The 23178-nt window shown below is 36.2% G+C and overlaps 1 protein-coding gene across 3 annotated transcripts; it reads left to right on the top strand.

Moving 5' to 3' along the window:
- The first annotated feature begins 12603 nt into the window (after nucleotides 1-12603).
- On the top strand, nucleotides 12604-22907 carry LOC113300268 (sister chromatid cohesion protein SCC2-like). 3 transcript variants are annotated; one of them, XM_026549485.1, is made up of 23 exons: nucleotides 12604-12911; nucleotides 14462-14577; nucleotides 15180-15310; nucleotides 15389-15485; nucleotides 15576-15832; nucleotides 16385-16492; nucleotides 16630-16741; nucleotides 16899-16986; nucleotides 17101-17287; nucleotides 17372-17803; nucleotides 17876-18408; nucleotides 18484-18679; nucleotides 18762-18812; nucleotides 18930-19088; nucleotides 19177-19344; nucleotides 19433-19732; nucleotides 19828-19980; nucleotides 20504-20673; nucleotides 21231-21339; nucleotides 21600-21761; nucleotides 21842-21946; nucleotides 22092-22316; nucleotides 22531-22907. In XM_026549485.1, exons 1-23 carry the CDS (start codon nucleotides 12703-12705, stop codon nucleotides 22837-22839), a joined length of 4377 nt encoding a protein of 1458 aa, XP_026405270.1. In that variant the 5' UTR covers nucleotides 12604-12702; the 3' UTR covers nucleotides 22840-22907. The 3 variants fall into 3 exon arrangements, with proteins under 3 accessions (XP_026405270.1, XP_026405269.1, XP_026405271.1); XM_026549484.1 differs by having other exon boundaries at nucleotides 17372-18408; XM_026549486.1 differs by lacking the exon at nucleotides 21842-21946 and having other exon boundaries at nucleotides 17372-18408.
- The last annotated feature ends 271 nt before the right edge of the window (nucleotides 22908-23178 follow it).

Genomic DNA, 23178 nt, shown 5'->3' with positions numbered 1-23178 from the left:
CATAGGATGATGTCGTTGTTATCAGGTAATTGGATAACTCGCATGACTCCGCACTCTGATATAAGGAATGTATTTATATAATAAACGAAATAAATAAATTGGAATTAAGTTTCTGATAATTTGATAGATTAAGTAAGGTACAGCTAAAAGTAAAATAGGTTCAGATGCTATTTCTTAACTTATTATGGAGTTAAATGTATTTCAGTTCATGCATTAGTTCTTCAAGTTGCTGCTTACTGGAATTGCTGGAATCAATAGTGGCATCTCTAGGCTATCCATTTTGCTATATATTTTTCTTACCTCTGCAGTTCGTGCAATCAAGGGACAGTTCAAAGATCCCTCAATAACTCTTTTTCGTGAGCAGGTTCATGGAGGTCAAGGATAACATTGCAAAACTAAGGAAGTGCTTTGTTGGATCGTTGAGATTGGACGATTTAAATGTCATCTTGCCGTTGCCATTGAAAGACCTAAATCGTTTGTTTTCAGACCCTGAAGAGGAGGTCTAGCATAACAAATTTCATAAAAAGAATGAGAAATGCTTGTGACTGCGATGATGGCTGGAGCAATACTTGAGTTAGGTTCATAGAGCACATGGAAGTTTTGAAGAAGAAGGGTTTACCATACGCCTGTCGTTTTTCCTTAATGAGACATATTTGGACGGTAGATGAATTGGAAAGTTGATGAGGGGAAAGATAATTTGAGCACATTAACTGTATATGGTTGCAATAAGTCAACATGAATCTCGAAGCTCTAAGAGTCGCTACTTTGATTTGTTGTATGTGTGTTTTATTTTTTTTGGAAATTTGTTCTCTGTTCTTTTTTATCAGTATTCCAATGTTTGGGGTATTACTACTTCTACTGCTATCGATTGGGAATATGGTTGATACAGTAACTCAGGATAGCCAACCTGAGCCTGTGCAACGCACGGGTGCAACACTAGTAAATAATATTCTAGAATTAAATAAATTCTAAAAATAAGTAATTCTAAAAATAAGAAATACTACTCTAAATTAGTTAAGCTCTAAAAATAATAAAAAATATTAATCCTAAATCTAACTGATGTCCTACATCAGATTCACTGCGATTCGATGGCTTAAATTAAAAGGGTTTGATCGTTACTCCAAGGTAAAACAAATCCATTCTTCAATTTCGAATTTCATCCAAAAAATCATCTAAGGTGAGTGATTCTAATGTTAGGGTTTCAATCGAATTTGATTTTGATTTTGAATTTGATTTTGATGAAATTGGAGATATTAAGTTGGTTAGGTATGTAGTATGCAATTCACTAATGTAATGAAAACATATATTTAGTTTAAAATCCATGATCAATTGTTGTGTTTATTGATTTATGTTCAATGAAATGTTTGAAAATTAGCATATGCAATTAAGAAAATTGATTGACTCGTATTTATGTATGGTATACACAAATTGATATTGTTTTTGTTGTTTGCAAAGGTTCATAATGAGTCTAATGCGTGCTTATGTGAGAGTTAAATGTGGAATCTATTTGGATTCCTCTAGTGATGAAGAAGAGAAAGATTTGCTAATGTTTACACAACTATGTTTGGATGAACGATTGCGTATTATTAGACAACCTGTACCAAGGGAGGTACAAACACGTATGGTAATAACGCGTGATCGAGTGTGGCATGATGCCAAAATGATGAATGATTATTTTACGCCTGGAACTGGTTATACCTCAAGACAATTCAAACAACGTCTAGGCATGAGGGAAGACTTATTCGAGAAATTGTTAGGAAAATTGCTTGAAGTTGATCCGGAATGGCATCATCGTCCAGATGCAACCGGTACTATGGGGCATTCTCCGCATATGAAATTAGTTGCCGTGATGAAATGTTTATGCAAAAGTAGGACAGCTGATAGTGTTGATGATCATACTTGTATGGGTGCAACCACAATATACATGTATCTAAAAATATTTTCCCACACCATTTGCATGACTTTTGGAGAAAGATATTTGCGTGAACCCACTCCTGAAGATGTTCAGAGGTTGCTACAAGAGAATGTCGACTGAGGTTTTCCTGGAATGCTTGGTAGTGTTGATTGTATGCAATGGCCATGGAAGAATTGTCCGGTAGCTTGGCAAGGAACTTACCGGGGTAAAGATAAAGAGAGTAGTTTTGTATTAGAGGAGGTGGCATCATACGATTTGTGGTTTTGGCATGCTTTTATTGGAATGCCTGGATCAAACAACAATTTGAATGTGTTGGCACACTCTCCCCTTTTTGATAAGATGCTAAAGGGTGTAGAACCTCCATGCAATTATGTCATCAATGGTCACCAGTACAATATGGGTTATTTCTTAGCCGATGGTATCTATCCAAAGTTGACTACAATTTTACAAGCTTTCTCTCAAACACTGGACATTCCTGACTATGTGAGATTCAACAAGTATCAAATGGCTAAAAGAAAGGATGTCGAGCGTGCTTTTGGAGTTCTCCAGGGTAAATTCAGAATTGGCGGATCTCAATGTAAGTATTGTCATCAATCTGACTTGAACCTAATTATGAAATGTTGTCTTATTTTACACAACATGATTATTGAGCATGAACGACGAGATACATATTGGGGTAGAGTTCTTCATGTTCCGCTTCTGGAACCTACCGTTAATGGTCGTGTATTTATGTCATCTCTGAAAAACCTAGAATTACACCTACAACTAAGAGACGATCTTGTCAAGCACATTGTTGCGCGTCCTGGTAGAGGATGCCAGGCAGGGGACATGTCTAGTTTGGAGGGTTCAGATATGGAATACGTGAATCTTCCATCATCACAAGAATATTATGAAGATACAGACTTAGATGAAGAACTGGTTCCTGGTCAAACCGAGGATGAAGCATTTGATTATTATGGGGATTATAATGATCAAGTTCCAGATGACTTTGAACATGCAGTTGAACATGTATATGGAGACGGTCATGTGTGAGACGAATATGAACATGATGGAGATGAAGATGATGGTTCTGGCGATGAGGAGGATTATGACGATGAGGATTCGGAGGACGATGATGATGAGGATTCTGACAGTGACGATGAGGTTGCGTACGATGATGCGGGTATGTATGATGAGGATGGTGTTGAGGCATAGGATGTATTTCGATGTTGTTGTGTTTTAGGATTTCAAATGTTACATGCATATGTAATACCAGACTTTAATTTTTTGTTGGGATTCAGTTATGTATGCAAATGATTAAGGTTTATATTTGATGGCATATGGTTTAAATTATATAAAAGTCCTTGTATAGTATATGGATATGTATACAAATCCATGAAATCTGTCTGAATAGTATACGGATTAGGAAACTTATCCGTGAAATCCCTTTGTACAGTGTATGCATAGGTATACTCACCATGTATAAAGGATTCACATATTGTTTTTCAGATATGAACACATTATTCTCTTCTCCATCTTCAAATTGTAAACGCTTATTTTTGTCTAAGTTATTATCTACAACACTTTTCTTTCTTAATTATAGTCGGTTTAGCTCCCGAGGATGATGAATTGATAGTTACTTTATGGGTTAATGTTCATCTAGAGAATGAAGAAGAAGATGAACAACTAAATAACGCAAATCTTTTAGAGCAATTGCTACAAAGGTTGACTATACATAACGGGAATCCTAATGAAAGAACGGTTAAGTATCTGAAAAGAAGGTTAAACGTTATCACTTCAGACGTGAAAGTATATGTATCGACACAGAGATCCTTATATCTATTTAGGGCAGCAGTACCTTCGGAAATCGTAAGAAACTTACCGGTTACTTATCCAACAATTTTTTGTGTATGTGCATTGAATTGTTGAATAATTGAATTGTGAATTGATATATATATTTTTTTTGTAGGAGCATTCTGCTTTGGAGAGTTACTTGAAAAGGAATGGGAAACCTTTTACATTTTTTAACTGCTATGTGATTCTGAAAAACGGTTTCTCAGAGTATAACCCTTCCACCTTTGAAGATTCATCCTCTGAAATCATCAGATGAAGAATAAATAATTTAAAAATAATGATAGGTTTCGTGGGTATATCTCTTTGTAAACCCTCACGAGACATAACTCGTCCAATAGGGTCGCCTATTGGTTTAAATGCTAGTTGCATATGCTAAATGTAATCGTGAATCATATGAATATGAAAATAACTATTATTATTTCTTGTAGAAGCATATTACATCATGTTCATCACATTTAAACTCCAACACACGCATACTAATTATAAAAAAACACATTACATCAATTGATATTCAAACCCTTAATTGAACTAAAACATAACAACACTTATTCATCCCATGCTACCGTTCCACACTCAAGGCATCTCCAGTAACGTTTTCCAAATATTTTCTCTGCACTTAACCGGTGCATTTCCATAAAGAAATAACAAACCTCAGTTTCACACGGAATCCCTTTGGTGCATTCAAACTCTACCTTTCCTTTTAGTTTCAAGTCCTGGCAGAGTTCTTCAATTTTTTCTTGTTTGATTGCATCTTCCATTGCATCCTCCAAACATTGTGCTTCTCCGGGACATTTAGCATACTCACATTCCAAATACCTTATCTTCTCTGGTATCGACTCTTTTACCTTCCTCGTACCTGTGCAATCTCGTTCTAGACATTTTGTATATATCCATGAGCATTGAAGAAGACTATGATTATCCATGAAACAACATGGACAAACCTCTTTTGCTTCCACACATACTATTTGTTTTCCTTTTCTACTCGAACTGTTAGAATACATGATTGATGTTTATATTTGAGAATGAATTGAGATTTATGTTGGTTAGAAAAAATGTTCTATATTTATAGAAAGAAATATATAGCTGTTGGACACCAATTCTAAGAAATTGAGCCGTTGGACACCATTCTAAAAAATAGATCCGTTGGACTCGGTTGTTGAGAAAAATAGCCGTTGGGCATGACTTCCAAGGAATAGAGCCGTTGGGAACAATTATTATATAAGGAATATAACACGTTCTTCTTTGCATTATCGATCTACCCATTCTTCTTTGCATTATCAATATTTCAGGTGAAATTCAAAGCTAAACATCTATTCAATGGCAAATCGATCAAAAATTACCAAGTCAGTCGAAGAGATTCTTAGAAGATGCAAGAGAACCACCCCAATCAATTTCTGCAATGGAAAAAGAGATTAGCAAAAGAGGAGATCAAGCTACTAAGAAAGCAACAACGTCTTCATCACCTACCAAATTTATTAACAAGATGGATGAAGTGTTAAGAGAACGAAAATGGGAGACAGAAAAAACCAAAGATTCATTATCCGCTGCGATACAATACGAAGAAAAGCTCAAGGCAGAGAAACGGGGTCAAGAACAAATGCATATGAGGGATAGTCTAAAGGATGTTGAAGAAGATACATAATTGATTAGAAACTTTTACCTTCTGAAGGATGATTTTCCAGAAGATCCTAATGATCAAAATGTATTCTGGATTAATGTTGGTTGGGGTCCTTTCGTTAAACCGACGGGCAAACGACCAAGATTTAATTATGAACCATCCCACATTTGTTAAAGGACAACTCATGTTATAAAATTATGCAAAAAATACAATGAGTTTGTCCGTAGGTACAGAAGGGACAGGTCCGCTGCACAAGATTCTTATAAAGCCTGGAGAAGGGAAAAGTTTTATCATATCGAAGCGGCATTGATCGTTGAATCTCACACCAAGAAAAATAATAACATGTAATGTATTCAGACCTATCGGGCACCATGTTTAGAAGAGCAATACCCGCTTAATGAAGTGATAAGGAAGTTACTAATTTTAATCGAATGATTTGTTGTAATTTTTTTTTGTACGTTATTAATGAACATTAGTTTAATGAAGTGATAATTGAGTTATTTATTTGAATATGAAATCTTTCCGTTAGAACAAATTCAAACCTTTTCTCACATTCAAACAACAATTCAAATTAATTTAGACAACACTTTTAAAATTTAGACAACAACAATACTAACTACAAATTTAGAACAACACTTTTAATTTAAACCTAGACTAGAAATTAAAAAACTAAACTCAATAAAGATAAGAACAACTAGAGATGGATTACATCATCATCTTCTGAATCTTCAACGCTGATTATATTCATCCTCTTCAAGATCTCCTTTTGCTTGCGTCGATAATATCTTTTTTCGTCGGGAGCGAATCGACTAAGGTCCATAGACATTACCGCATTGTCTTGATCTAAATGCATTTGTTGTTGATGCATTTGATTAGCCTTTTGATGAAGCTTTTGTAAATTGAGTTGTTCTTCCACTTCATAACTCGGTTGCTGAGTATACTACCAAATTGTTTGGTATTGGGAATCTTGTTCCATTTTCATTTTTTCCTTCCTTGATCGCGTTTCCTTAAGATACTCCAAAATACTAGCACTTAATAGATCCTATCTTCTTCCATCTTAACCGAAGATGTTCCCTCATCACCTTCTATAAATATACCTTGCTCATGATCCTTCTTCTGTCTGAGTAGCATTTTGGCTTTTTTTGCTCCTATAAGACGTGCATTCTCCTTGTATTTCCAACAAGTTTCTCCATTAGGAAGAACTTCAATACCATCTTCTTATGATACAAAGTTAGGATGATTGTTAAACAACTCACTATTTTGGCTAACGGTGAGTTCATAATTATATCCGGGGACCTTTTCTCTAAACAATTCATAACATGCATCATACTTGAATGGTTGTCCTGATTGTTCCTGAAATTGCTTACGAGCATCTTTTGTCTGAAATTTATGCAACAAACATTAACTTGTATTACTATTAACACAAACTATATGAAAAAACTTTATAAATAATATGACTTACCAAATCTTCGTGGCTCGCACCGCTTTTGGTTTGCCGAAATATAGCATTAAGAATGTACACAAATTCTTTGACCTCCCTTTTTATATTCTTCATCTTGGTTTTTAAGGCTGACCAATATCTTTCATATGGATTGCCGTTGCGTTGGACAAAAATTTGGAGAATACGTTTCCAAAACATAGAGGTTTTTTGACCCGAACATACAATTTCATCCACACTCACATAAATAAATGCAATAGTAAGATCAATTTCTTCTTGTTGAACAAAATGAACAACCATTTTGAATGAAACTAAAATATAAAAAGTTGAGTACTACAAGATATATAAAAATCAAAGAGGTGTAGTAAGAAGAAGATAAAGAAGAAATCAAATGATGTATGAAGAAGAAAAATAAGATATCAATTGATTTGATGTGGTTTGAGTAGAGAATTAGAGTGGTATTTATAGAGGATTTTGAAAAAATGGCCGTTGGGATCCGACGGTGGAGAAGATAGAGCCATTATTAACGATGGATAAGTAGGATCGGGTGTGAGAGATGTGTGAACGAGAAAAGGTCAAACAAATAATTTTCGGAAACGACTACTGAGTATCCGTAAAGCGTAAACATATACAGCTACTCAGTAGCCGCGTGATTTCCCTTCCCTTCAGGTGGTATCAGATGTGATCCTCCACCAAGAGAAGGGAAGGGATATCCCTTGTATGTGGGGATTTGGGAGACCATAGGGGTTGGGTTTTGGTGTTTTTAAGGGAAATGGAGGGATAGGGAGGGGATAAACCCGTCCATAGTGCTAGATCTAACAAATTAGCCTCGACTCCATGGTCAACAACCTTTTACTCTCTTTGACCTCCTATTTTTATTTATTACCCTTGGATGTTATATTTGGGGTCGGACCAAGCCACTTTTTGGACCAAATCGAGTCCCCAAACCCTCAAACCCCTTGTGTATTTGGGCTTATAAATTATGTAATGACCTCCTGGCTCAAGTAGTGAATTTTCGTGTATCAACACCCCCCATTACCATCAGTCATATCTTTTATTTTCATTGCTAACTAATATATACCAAGATTTTAGCCAATGATATTAGATTCTTTCAGGATTTCAATGTCTAGGGAATTTTATGACCAAAACAGAAAACATCCTAATTTTTACATTTAAACATAATCAAAAAACTGAGTATTCTCAAAATGGATGCTCGGGAAACAAAGAAGACGACTAGACCCCCACCAACACCATCCCCTTGTTTCATTGTTAACCAAATTTAAAAATGATTAGAGCTTAAGTAATCAACCATGATTAATGAATATTCGAATGGAAAGTAAGTACCTATAATTTGATGAAATATGATTATGATTTAATCAAAATATTTAAGTTGTGCAACTATGAATACGCATTCCCTTATATCTTATTTTGTTAAGAAATAATCTAAGCTTCTTAAATATTCTTCTGTCACATTTTTCAATTACCATAAAAATAAAAATAAAATAAAAAAATCTCGCAAAAAAAGTTCGTAGTTTATGCGATTTTATTAGTCAATAGGCATGGCCGATATGTGCAACTCGATTTTAGAGGAGTGCACAAATTGGGCTCCTCGAACACAATACAAGTTATCAATTAATTTGCGAATAACACTATTAATCATTGCAAAACACCATTAACCACTCTCCTTACGAGTCTTGACGAGCATCATGCGTTGCAAACACGTTTTCTCGTACACAACAATAAACTCTTTTTTACATGCAATAATATTTTTACACCATTAACCACTCTCCTAACGGATGATCTTTTTTAAAATTAATGGAAACAATTACAGAACGATCAATCAATAACCATTTTGCAAGCCTTGAAAACGGGGAATGCTTATCCGTCCGCTATCCCGTCCCATCGAGTCCTAAATAACAACGAATGTTTGTGGGAAAAATGGCTTTAGGCTACGTTTTTACATGCTATGAAGAGGTTCAGAACCTCCACTAGACCTGGTCTCAGCTAAGAAAAAGAAAAGAAAACTACGGTCGAAGCAAGGGGAAGTTATGCTGACTGCACAACAAGAGAACAGTTAGAAGAAAAAGGAGTTTAAGTCGCTCCAATGGGCAACTGAATGGAGTGGTGGTTACAACATCATCTTCCAAGTGATTCGGTACCAACTCTGCGGTTATTAATGCGAAGATACGCTGAAACTCGAAAAAATAGATATAATATCAATTTGGATTCTAAAAATCAAGTAACGTCATATATTAATTTTAAAGTTACCTATTGTTTCGACCACTAAGTACAACATTGTAAAAGTAGCCAATACTTCTAGATTGTAACTGTAATGCCGTAGAGAACACTTGGACAAGAGATAACCTATTAGCCATTATGAACCGTCTTTATATTGAATATTGTATCAACCTTGTAACATCTAATGATTCTCAGTTCACTGAGATTCATAATCATCAATCAAATGTTAGAGGTTTCATCCTCTTTTTCGAAGAAAAAACAAACTAAGAAAAATAACACCATAATCTCATATATCTTGAGGGAAATGTGAATATGAAGAATTTTGGAAACCGACAAGCCAATAAAATAATAGAATCCTACTAAATACTCCACTTACATAAATTCTGCTGTCAAAGTTACGCGGCCAAGTGCACCATAATTTTTATTAGTTCGAAAGAGCAAAATTGTCACGCTGTCATACTAAAAACGTGTTTTGCACTAAATTAAAGGTACTTGTGGCGCGCATAGTAATTGTTTTCATTCTCTAATACTGTAATTTGCCCTCATAAAAAAGCCCTCAAAAAATCGATTTACGTAGAGGGTATTTAGATATACCTTCAGAATTAACTTTCGACTTGTATAAGCAAAAAGTCAGAAGTAGGCTAGGAATAAAATTTAAGAATAACTTTTAGAAACAAAATAAGTCAGATTTTTGTGAAGAATTACTTTCTTCCTTTTGACTTTTGAAATTGACTTTTGCTTATGTAGAGATAAAAATACTTCTTATTTTGGTACCCAAACATCCTCAGGTTTCTATAATGTCTTGTGAGATTTTTTAGGCATGAAATTAATGTGACCCACTAACGAAGTGGAGTAGAAACTAAAGTCTAGCTCTCGTAGTAACTCCTAACAACCATTTGAATAAGCATAATAATTCTGATGATGAAAAGACGCTCAGATAAAGCACAGTTCAATATCAAGATGAAAACATATGATTTCAAAGTACAAGTCATCACAGAAAGACTATTTGGAACAAGGCGAGATATGAGACAATTTAACTACACATAAGGAGAGTTCGGACAGATGTCATTTGACACGAAGCAAAGCTCGGATATATTATCTTTCGAGAACTAGCGGCCAAGAACAGTGGTATTTGCTTTGTCTCCTACAACTACAATATGTATGTCACTTTCTTGAATCGAAAATACTTGATGCCCGGGATGTTAGGAGATCAGTTCTTCTTCTTCTTCTTCTTCTTCTTCTCCCCTCTCTCTCACCCCTTCTTCTTCTCCAACAAAAACACCTCTAATAACTCATCCTACGCTCGGATTTAGTCCGTTTTGGGCTAGATCTGAGCAGGTTTCTTCATTTTTTCTTGCTTTCTAGGTTAGTTAGTTAGTAAGTTTAGTTTAGTTGTTATCATGTTTAAAAGTTATCTACACTATTATGGTGGTTTTATCTCTCTTTTAATGGCGGTTCTTGGTTACTATTTTGGGTTTTAGGATCAATAGGGATGTTCTCCAACGACGAAACCTTCATCTTTGTTGTCTTCGGCGATGAAATCTCCATCATTAATTTATCCGGCGACAAAAACTATGACGGTGATTTTTTTTGACGACGAAATCTCCATCCCTAGTTACAAGAGAGTTGAGCAATTTTTTTTTTTTAGCCAAGTCAAAATATATTAACAACTAAAGCGGTTACAAAGTAAAAAAAATTGGGCAAGGCCCTGAATAGCTAAACCAATAAGAAAAAGGCATGCAATCCCTTCAAAATTATCTAAATATGAAATAATTAGTATGCACACTCTCAATGTTAGTTAAGAGAGTCGGTCTTCCTTGGAACGTTAAAATAGTCCCTTTTGCAAATTTGCAGCATGTTTCGATATAATAACAACAGAGAAATTAATTTCTCGGTATACATGTATAAACGTAATTCGTGCATACAAAGTCTTCGATCTTTTCCATCTTCCCATCACACGCCAAGGTAACTTCCTCATATATGTATGTTTGCTCACAAAGCACGAAGAGTGATCGATCAAATTCGTGGGCGTTCCTACGAGGAAACACTTATGATACTAGGACTCATTCCTTATCGAGCATGTTATCCTATTTTTAAATTGGTTTATTCGGCAGCATCAAATGCTAGTCATAATATGGGTTTCAAGGAAACAAATTTAATCATTAGTCAAGCCAAAGAAAACGAGGGTATTATCGTGAAAAAGTTAAAGCCTCGAGCTCGAGGACGTAGTTATCCGATCAAAAGATCCACATGTCATATTACTATTGTATTGAAAGATATATCTAAAGATCAAGACTATTTCATATGGTTAAGAAAAACTGAATATGTATATATAGATAAATATATTAATATTAGAGATAGGTATCTATGTATGATAGAGCACGAACGACTAAAATGAGCTAATGAAGAAAACGAGGGTGTATGGGACAAAAACTAAATCCACTTGGTTTTAGACTTGGTACTACCCAAAGCACCATTCCCTTTGGTTTGCACAACCAAAAAGTTATTCTTAGGGTCCAAAGGAAGATAAAAAAACGCGGGATTATATCAAGAATTATGTACAAAAAAATATGAGAATATTTTCGGGTGTATAGGGAGTTGCGCGTATAGAGATTAAAAAAAGAATTGACCTGGTCCAGGTCATAATCTATATGGGATTTCCAAAATGGTTAATACAGGGTAAACCGAGAGGAAATAAAGAATTACAGATCAGTGTACAAAAATGTTTTAATTATGTGAACCGAAAACTCAACATTGCTATTACAAGAATTGCAAAACCCTATGGAGACCCTAACATTCTTGTAGAATTTATAGCTGCGCAATTAAAAAATAAAGTTTCATTTCGAAAGACAATGAAAAAAGCTATTGAGTTAACTGAGCAGCATATACAAAAGGAATTCAAGTACAAATAGCAGGACGTATCGACAAAAAAGAAATAGCGCGTGCCGAATGAATCAGAGAAGGTAGGGTTCCCTACAAAGCATTCGAGCTAGAATTGATTATTGTTCTTATACAGTTCGGACTATGTAGGGGTATTAGGCATAAAAATTTGGATATTTACAAGAGATTTGAACAAATCACTCCTATTTTGGGAGCACATCTTTTATAGAAGAAAATCAAACAAAATGGTAATTCCGAAAAAAAAAACATTTTCCTTCCGATTTGGATCTTTTTCATACTTGTATTTGTCTTTCCCGTTAATCCTTCTCTTTCTCTTATCGGATTTCTCAGTATTGTACTCTTACAATATTATCATGTTTCTCTGTATTCGATTTTAACCTTGAATTACCATTAATGAAAATGAAAAGATTCTTTGTTTACAAAGAAAAAAAAACTCCATGCCCTCGAATCTTGTGCCCATGACGTATGCCGTTAAGGCGTAAGCCACAGCGAGGCTCAAGGGTTCATGAAAATTCTAAGAGAAGTTTTGCTATTATCGGAAGCAAGGATACTATGGTAAATTCCGGTTTGGACTCTTCTTGACTCAAAATGCTCTCAGAATTTTCAATTAAAAAAACTCTCCCGCTTCAGAAGAAAAAATCCCAATAATTTTCTCTTCTCTCCTCCCATTTCCCCCGCCCATTTGCTTCTTCTTGCCCTCTTCTCGACTTACCCTATTTTTTCTCGATTTTGTGATTCTGTGATTGATTCATCTAATCGATGATGACAAGTTCTAATTCTTCTACTTCTAGTAATTCTCCGGTTTACGGTTCTGAAAAATTATGTCCTTGTTCACCATTACTTTCACTTCCAGTATTTCGTGGAGCAGCAACAACAACTAGTGTTAATAGGTCATCGAATCGGAATGATGTTCTTTCTCGAGCTACTGAAATTCCAGATCTACTCGGACACACTGATGTTTCTTACTTGTAAGTTTTCTTCTGCTGTTCCATTGAGTTCTACGGATTGTTAGTTGTCAATTAGGTTAATTTTTTTTTTGTAATATGTTTACTGAGATTTTAGCATTTCAATTCGAAATTCCGAAGTTTTGAAGTCAATTTTGATTTTGTATACAGATTTGAAGTTGTCGAGTAGTAATTATGTCGAGAAATGCGTCTTATAGGAAGTTGTTGGCCTTATTGTTTTTGGAACAGATTTTGAATCTAAGCTTTCATTTGAATAGTTCCATTTTTAGAAGTTAAAATGGCTTAAAGAATATTTTTAAGTTTCTAAAGTATTTGTGTGAGGTGAACTATTGGAGTTAATACTTGAATCTTGAGTTTGAGGTAAACTATTGAAGATAATACTCTAATTTTGGGATAGGATTATCTGCTATCTTTCATATCCAAATAAGCGCATCCAGAAATGTCAGACCTAGTTGTTACATCTTGTATCTCTCCAGCTTATAGTTGCTATTTTGCAGTATGTGGGAACTTGTACACCCGACTGCTGATATTTTACATTTCAGTTTACAATTATGGCATTACTTAGTACCTGTACTACTTTTTCTTTATTAATCAGTGTGAAGTAAGACGGAAGTGCAAATTCAAACCGGTTTTTAGTTCTCCTGTGGCCCCTTATGAGATTCTGCAATAACATTTTTCCACAGAACACGCTTTTAGACTGCTATTATGACATGGTAATCGCAGATAATTAGTGGTATCAAGTAAGGACTTACATATTTTGGATTTCAGTCTATTTTCTGTGTAAATTCTGGTCTCCACTTCTCTTTGTGTTACTGTGAATAGTAAATTTTCAGGAACGATAGTTCAAGGCATGTTGCTAGTAGCACTTATACTTAACAGACTAGAGTAATTCAACAATCTCATGTCATATCTTTGGCAAAACCTGCTCTTCTGTCACTACTTTATTATTTTTTCTCTTAACTAGAATAATGGCCATGGAAAGGTGCGCCAGCTCCCAGAGTTAGAAAATATACCTCGTACTAAACTGTCAAGAGAAAATTCCATGGCACCGCCATAGTGGGTGCAGAACTTGCATTTTTGGATGTTATTTTCTACTTCATCGATGCATTAGATGTTTTGCTGAGTTATAAATGCACCATTTTTGAGGCAACTTCAATACGTCTTTTGGAAAAGTAATACATGTTGAACTTGCTACTCTCCTAAAACGCGCAATCCTGTATGCGCCGTAAATTATAAATCTGGCTTCTCGTTGTATGCTAGCCATGAAATTCGGCATACCCAAGTAGCACTTCATATGCTGGTTACTCTAAACTGACAGAGTAAGGTATCAAATTACATTGTAGGTTTACTCTTGGAGTTTCTTTTGCAGTTTGCACACGTCATAAGTCTCAGTCGGGTCAAAATCAATGTATCTCACGTTTGTGAAGATACTACCTTTTACTTCTCCTTGTACTTTTTAGTGAAAACAAACATAGAAGGAGAACAAACCTACATTTGTTACTTATAAGCTTTCAATGTATATGCTAATTGTGTTTGGTATCATCCGATTGTAGCTGCAGGAATCTTAGAGAAGGTTTTTCTTCTCTTTCCGGTAGTTCCATGGAGCCTTCAAGCCTTTATCATCAAGTCCTCAAATATGATTCTGAAGCATATGAGTACTCCATTCAAGGTAACCATAGTATTTCTGCTGTTCACTTTCTAAGCTGTATCAATTCACGGATTAAGTTGCTCGTTCTGCCTAAATTCTTTTGTCAGTTAAAGGTAAAAAGGTAGCATTAGCGTTTCACAGTTTCTCATCTTTTAATGTTGTTATTGGAATTAGTTTCTGATTGGATGGAATAGGAGCATTTTGTGCAACAATTCCATGAATTAGTAGATATGTTATGCAGAACAACTGAGTTAGGAGTTCGAATTTATTCATATAGGTGCTGCACATTATTTTAGTAAAGAGATTTTTTACATATACTTCTTATTCTTAATCATATTATATAATTTAACGTGTTTCCTAAATTCCTACTTTTTCTCTTTCTTATTTTTCGTTTCTTAGAAGAATGTCTATGTTTTATGGTTGCGCATCCATTTATTTTGAAGAAATTTCGGAAAGTTGGGCTATGGAATTACAAGCTATACCTCAATATTTTTTTCTTTGACTTGCATTGGATGCTTTTTCCGTGTTCCTACACAAAACACCATAAAGTAAATTGAAAAAAACAAGAGAGTAGAAATAAATAATTTCTCCGCTGATTGTTTACTGTTGTTCAAGTTTCTCAGGTCTTATCAAGGAGCGGAATCATAGTAGTTTGAGACCTGAAAAAACACCTTTTGAACAGAATGGACCTTCTACCAGTCAGAGAAAACATGAAGGAGCTCTTAATCATCAATCTGGCGGAAATCGTGCTGATGTGGGCCTTTATCTTACTCTGGCAAGAGATCAATTCTAGGTTATTCTTCTCCCTCACTTTTCGAATTAATCATTGCAGGGCACACAGGCATCTGTGTCTTCAAGAAGACAAATAGTCAAGAAGAAAGGAAATGATGATGTCTCCTTCTCCCAGCCAGATCTTAGTGAGGTTCAAGGTTGGTTTTGTCCATTGATAGTCTTGACTTACTACGAGTCTTCTTATATGTTTTGCTTTCGTAAAGGTGTAAATGATGTTGGATGTTTAGATGGCATCATCAGAGGTTATACTGAGAGATTGGAGGAGCTATGCAGCACAGCAGAAACTTTGAATGAAGATCAAGACGAAGCTGATGCACAGTTGTTATCTTCAACTGATTTAAAGTTACTTGTGAATGATACAATGACCATCCGTGGAAAGAAAATCCTGCATTTGGTTCCTCTGGATATCCTTGTCAGACTTTTAAGTGTTCTTGATCTTCAAATTCGTGCAGCGGAAGGTGTATCCCTTGATGAAAATGAAGATGTAAGTAATAAATTGAAGCGTAGATTTCAATGATTTGCTTTTAATAGAGGCATTGGTATTTAGGAAATACATGTATATATGAGTCTGCTTCCATAGGGAATAGAGTAGCACATGCTCCTCGTGTAGGCACTATATTTCACTTGTTTTGTTTATTTTTTCTATGACTGCATCTGTTAGCATCTTGAACTACTAAGCATGTCTTCTTTGAAATCATCTCTGAGTAACTTTTGTAACTTTGTGTAAGCGACAGTGTAAATAATTTGAATGTAGGATTTCTTGATTGGTTTCTTTCTTTAACTTTATGGTTCAATTTTTCATTCTGATGGAAATGTTTTAAACTGTCAAGTTGGCCTGGCTGCTCAAATATGATTAGATATTCTTGAAAAGTAAAAAATTTGTTGACACATCCAAGACTTCTACCACAATGAATATGTGGTGTGGTTTGTGTTTCACACATAAGCCTGTTCATTTTATTCTGACAAGAAAACCATGAGCTTATATTGTGGATTAGTGTGCACTTCTTTTGTCTGATATAATTTATACTTGTCCCAGTGCGATTCAGATGCTATGTCGCTGGTAATTTGTGCCTTAGAGTCAATTCATGCAGCTTTAGCTGTAATGACTCATCCTGACATGCCAAAGCAGCTATACAAGAAAGAGGTATTCTCGATTTCCTACTAGTTTGTTCACTAGATTTATAGTTCCTTGCTGCTGCGCATGTTATGCACTCCATTTAGCTTATCTGAACGAGGTTGTCAAACTTTTCTGAGTCTTTCCTCGTATTCTGTCAATACCAGGTCATTGAAAGAGTTCTAGACTTCTCTAGGCATCAGATTATGGAGAATATGCGTGCTTGTAATCCATCATATCATGCTCTACATAAACCAAATGAGAACGGCCCTTATGATGGTAATGCTTTCATCGCTATTTTATATCATGTTGGCCTTGAAGTTGCCATATGGTTTATTTCAGTGAGAACGACTGTATTTTATCAGTTTCTAATCCCCTGTCCTCACAACTCTAAAACTGAAAACTCCCTTCTTTGATCATGTTTCTCATATTTAAGGCGAAGATGCTGATGTTGGATTTGGTTCGCCGGACAATACGCGACGTGGTAATAGAAGTGTTAAAGCAAGGAGGCGAACTGGAAACAAGTGTGCTTACCACTGTTGCCTTTATTTCTAAGTTTGTACGAATTTAATACCACGATTTATAATATGAGATCTCAGTGAGCCATCTTCTAACTTAGCTCTGCTTCCTTATATTAGGGTGGCTGCTGCTGTAAACACTGTACTTCAGAAACTCAGTACAATCCTTGGTTTTCTTAGGGATCTGCTGTCAATCGAGCGCCTTCCTGATAGCTGCCTTCTACAATTAATAAAGACTAGTTTTTCTACGTTCTTGGTTGAAAATTGCCAGCTCTTGCAATTAAAGGCCATCGGTTTAATCTGCGGGGTAATTCCTAATTCTACTGTCTTAAAGTTTTCTTTTCAGCTGCCATTCGTTCTACTGTAATGATGGATTCATAATTGAGTGTAGGTATTTTCTGCATACCCACAACATAGGAGCTATCTGATAGACGAAACAGTTCATCTGCTTTGGAAGCTACCATTTTCAAAGCGTGTCCTGAGAACATACCCTCTTCCCAATGAAGAACAAAGGCAGATTCAGATGATAACGGCGCTGCTTATCCAGTTGGTTCAAAGTAGTGCAAACCTGCCTGTGGTATTAAGACAGACATTAACTGCTGACTCTATCTCAGATACTCCAGTTGGCGTTTTTTATCCCACCAAATGCAATGAAGCTTCCTCTGTGGCATGCTGTCATTTCTGGACTCGTGTTCTTCAGCGACTTACAACTGTGAAGACTCACGATGCATCGGAAGTCGAAGTTATTATTGAAAATATTGTTATAGATTTGCTATCGACATTGAATTTACCTGAATATCCAGCATCAGCTCCTATTCTTGAGGTGATAGATCTCATTTGCAAGGTTACCACACAAGTAGCTTCTGTTTTTGTGCTAATTCAGAATTCTTTGCAGGTTCTCCGTGTCTTGCTTCTTCAGAACGCTGGATTGAAATCTAAAGATGTAACTGCACGTTGTCTGGCCATTAACCTCCTTGGAACAATTGCTGCAAGATTGAAACGTGATCCCGTGTTTTGCAGCAGGGAGAGCTTCTGGATTTTACACAAGATGGCTGATGAAGATAGTGCTGATCAAAGTTACCCAAGAGATGTATGTTCTATTTGTCATGATGGAAGAAGTAGAAAAGTAGTGTTCGTATGTCAAGACTGTCAAAGATTGTTTCATACAGATTGCATGGGAGTTATAGAACGCAATGCTCCTTCTCGGGGGTGGTGTTGTCATTTTTGCCTCGGGAAGCAGCAGCTGATAGGTCTACAATCTTACCTCAAATCCATTCACAATGATGATGTCAAAAGGAACTTGTTCAAAACAGAAGGCGCTCCTGAAGCTTCAGAGTTGATTTCACAAATGGAAATTGTTCAGCAACTGCTTTTAAACTACCTGCAAGGAGCTGGTTCTACTGATGATGCACATCTTTATACCCGCTGGTTCGTATTTAGGCAATTGATTTCTGAAACACTTTACCCTTTCTTTGATGTGATAATCAGGTCAATTACTTGCAGGTTCTATCTTTGTCTTTGGTACAAAGATGATCCAAAATCTCAAGAGAAGTTGGCTTACTACCTCGCGAGACTGCAGTTGACATCAACTGTTGTTTCATCATTTTTAACAAGAGAATCAGCCAAAAAGATTACCCTAGCATTTGGGCAGAAAAATTCTTTTTCTAGAGGATTTGATCAGATTCTCTGCATGCTACTTGTAAGTATATTTATGTGTTAGATTTTTTTCTTATATTTTAAGATTGGGCAACGGCTGATACCTTGATGGGTAATTGCTTCAGGCGAGTCTAAGGGAGAACGCTCCTGTAATCAGGACCAAAGCATTACGTGCAGTAAGATCATTTCTTCTTCCTTCAAGAACATTTGATTTTGTAACCATGATAGTGATGATTTTCTATTGTGCCAGTATTATTGTTTTCTTGCCTTACTAGTTTTCATATCTGGAGCAGGTCAGTTTTATTGTTGAAGCTGATCCTGAGGTGTTATGTGAAAAACGTGTTCAATCTGCTGTTGAAGGAAGATTTGTTGACTCTGTCATCTCTGTGCGAGAAGCTGCTTTGGAACTTGTAGGGAGGCATATTGCTTCACATCCGGATGTTGGTGTAAAGGTAGTTGAAACGAAATTTCAGATATTATTGTCAGCTTAATGTAAACAACCTGTAATCAAATCCTCTCGTTTTTTTCATGGCTTTTTAGTATTTTCAAAAAGTTGCTGAGCGAGTGAAGGATACTGGAGTGGGTGTTCGGGGACGGGCTATTAAAATTATTCGCGACATGTGCACTTCTAATGCTAACTTCTCGGAGTTCACTAGTGCTTGCCTTCAGATAATTTCTCGTGTTAGTGATGAAGAATCTAGTATACAGGTTTGTCCAAAAGCCAAAATTAATCGGTTACTATTATGTATAGTTAAATTTTTGCTGTGATCTCTGAACCTTAGACTGAACCTGGCAGGATTTAGTTTGCAAAACATTTTACGACTTCTGGTTCGATGAACCTAGTCGTGCGCAGACACAGTTTGCTGAAGATGGCAGTTCTGTGCCTTTGGAGGTAGCAAAGAAGACTGAGCAGATTGTTGAGATGTCAAGAAAGATGTCTTGCCATCAAAAACTTGTCACTATCTTAAAGCGCAACTTAGCACTTGATTTTTTCCCTCAATCGTCCAAAGCTGCTGGTATCAGTCCAATTCCGCTGGCAATGGTGCGCAGAAGATGTGAGTTAATGTGCAAGTGCTTATTGGAAAGAATTTTGCAGGTCAGGTTCATGGCTCACTCAGTTGCTTTACTGGTCAATGTGTAGGTGCTTATGGTTTTGAGTTTTGGCTATTGTCTGTATCTGCTGTCTCGCAGGTAGAAGAAACAGATAACGGGGTGATGGAGGTGCATGCCCTTCCTTATGTCCTTGTTTTGCGCTCTTTCTGCATGGTGGATCCAACACTCTGCTCTCCAGCATCCAATCCATCTCAGTTTGTTGTTACTCTCCAGCCATTCCTGAAGACCCAGGTTATTTGCTTCTTCCACTTTGATTTGATTCCATTAGAACATTCTGCTGATTGAATATTCTCAACCAGTGATGCATCCGACAGTCATAGAGAGTAATCTTTCTGTCAGTTTCCCTATTTTCCAGCAGTCCCTCCTTATTGGTTGTGATTAAGAGACTCATAATAGAGATCTTTGTTACACTCGATAATACAGACAGTAAACATGTTGCTGAAGCTACTTCTTATCACCCTTCCATGAGTATCTGAATTTGAATATGTTGTAAACTAAGTTAGCCAGTTAAAAAAGCCACTTGCTGAAAGATACACAAATAGAGAATCCGGAAAAAACAAACATGCATGAACCAAGTTGAAGTAGTGTAGATAGATATGTGTTCCCCCTCTCCTCTTTTATTATATCAAAGTAAGCAGGTTTACATTTCAAACAAGATTAAGTTCGACAGCATAAAGTGGGACGTGCCCCTGTTTAAACACTGTAGACGCTAACATACATTTTGGATTGTCGTTCACTTCTTTTGTAATTGTAGGGTGATAATCGAGCAGTAGCTCAGTTGCTTGAGAGCATAATCTTTGTTATTGATGCTGTTCTGCCTCTGCTCCGTAAGCCACCTCAAAGTGTTGCCGAAGAACTTGAACAGGACCTTAAACAAATGATCGTCCGGCATTCTTTCCTGACAGTTGTCCATGCCTGCATCAAGTACTTACTTCACCTCGTTATATCTATCTGTATTAGGGAGTTGCTCTATTAATGTGCTCTATTGTCCCTTAACCTCTGAATCTTTTGTGCATAATACAGATACTAATTTGGCACAATACAGATACTAATCTGATGAGCCAAGTTAAGAAACTGTCTTGAGTTGGGTGGAAGCAACTAGTGCACAAGAGTCGTTTTTATCATGCTTCAAATCTATGAATAAGTTGTTGGCCCATCCATTAGGACATTACAGTTATTTTGTTGCGAAATATATAGATTGGGAATTGATGTGTTATGAAGGACCTCCAGTATTTCGTTTTCATGTTTTTGAAGTTTTGATGAAGATGTATGTAGTAAGTTGGGTGGTAGAGTGTCAATAAGCCAAGCTACATTTTTACGGAACCAAGAACCACTCCCTGAACCCGCTGGATAAATAGTTGAGACATGTATCAAACTCATGTTTGCATGTATTTGTTATTTGGTTTGGTTTTCGTAGTGTATATGTGAATTCAATCTTGTACTCTGTTTACCACAATCTAACTTGGTTTTATTACTTCCAGGTGTTTATGCTCACTTTGCAAAATAACGCAAAAAGGTGGAACCTTAATTGAACACCTTATACAAGTGTTTCTTAAGCGTTTGGACACCCTTGGAGATGACGCCAAGCAGGTGAGACCACACTTCATTAGGCGTTTTATGAGCTCTGACTGTTCTTCATATTTGGTTCGGACAGTTTTTGAAAATCCATGTGGGTCGCGGGAGACTTGGTTTACCATATATAGTCCTAGCTTATTGCAAACAGTCAAATGGTTGCATATACCAGCATATCTCATTCTTATGCTTATGTGTATGTGTATGTTTCACATTCCAATCACTTTTAGCAATATATTATACTTACCAAGGAAAAAATTGTCTTCTTATTATTTCAGCAAGTGGGGCGGTCGCTCTTTTGTCTTGGGTTGCTCATCCGTTATGGTAGCAAATTAATGATCACATCTGACAACAAAAGCATAGTATTTGACAAGAGCCTCAACTCGCTAATGAGCTACCTCTGTTCCGAAGATTTTGTCATAAAATTCCGATCATTACAGGTTAGTCCCTTTACAAATTTGCATAATCTACAGATTTATATCAATGCATTTATCTCTTATGAAGTTTCCTGTAATTCTAGGCATTAGGTTTTGTCTTGATTGCCAAACCTGAATATATGTTACAACCAGAGATTGGTAAGATCTTAGAGGCCACGCTAGCACCTGGTTCTGACAACCGACTTAAGGTATAATTTTCATATCAGGCAACAAGTCTGCTCTTTATTTTTATTCTTATATATGTGTTCTTGTGACTAACTAAAAAATAAAATGCCGGCTTCGTGTTTGCTTTTTATTTCCACACTCATCCAGTTCTCTTTGTTCAATGACCAGATGCAAGCATTGCAAATTGTATACAAGTGTCTTCTAGACTCTGAAACTAAAATGGAACCAGATAAGACGAGTAGTAGTACCACAACCCAGTATGCAGGTGCTGCACAAAATGTTCCTGTTGCTGCAGGTGTTCATATCTATGAAGGAATACTGCTATTATATTGGGATTGTATTATGAAATTATGCTTGGACATGAATGATCAAGTTCGTCAATCTGCTGTCAAGGTTTGTATCCACCAACTTAGGGTGCACACTCTAATATGTACTGCAATATATAACTTGCTGTGCTTCTGGTATGGATTTGTATTCGCTGACCTAGGGTGCATGGTCTAATATTTACTGCAATGTATGTTGAGTTGCTGCGCTTTAGGGACGGGCTTCTCAGGTAATCAAATTTTGTGGTGTTTGTGTTTGATGGTTTTTGTGTTTCTTTGACCAGATTGGAGAAGTGCTGTTGCGTCTTGCTCTTGCGTCAAGGGATTCTCTTTCTCTACAGATGAAGGAGCACAAAAGCGACTCCACAAGTTACCATTTCCATAAAAACAGGTACGATAAGGAATTAGATGAATTGTTAGAGAAATATGATGACTCTTTCACCCGTCTTCAGCAGGTATTGGCAGAGCGCCAGCTTCTAGAAAAAGATGACAAGAACCTTAAAAATGAAAATATGGATCTCCGGATCCTCATCTCCTCAATGGAGAAAGATACAATGGATGACCTCTACATGAAATGTAAATATTCTCTGTAATAACCTCATGGCTGATCTCTTCACGAAATGTAAAATCTTTGTATATGAATACTTATTTCTAGCTTCTACTATTTCATTTGTTCCCTTTTTATTTTCAATTTTTTGCAAGAAAGAATTTTGCTACAAGAAGAGAAAAATAGGCAGTCACATAAATGAGGGTTAGGGACATACATCCGAAAACCCATAAAGAACATCTATTCTACATTATCCAAGCTGCAGTTGACAGGCTGTCATTAGAAGCACTCACAATCATATGTTCTGCACTTTCTGCATGTTAAGTGACGGAGGATTCTGTTTGTGAAAATAGACCGTTTGAGATCAGTATATTCAAATTAATCA

This window comes from Papaver somniferum, chromosome 7, assembly GCF_003573695.1.
Source record: "Papaver somniferum cultivar HN1 chromosome 7, ASM357369v1, whole genome shotgun sequence".
NCBI lineage: Eukaryota > Viridiplantae > Streptophyta > Magnoliopsida > Ranunculales > Papaveraceae > Papaver > Papaver somniferum.
This window is presented reverse-complemented; position numbering and strand designations above follow the sequence as displayed.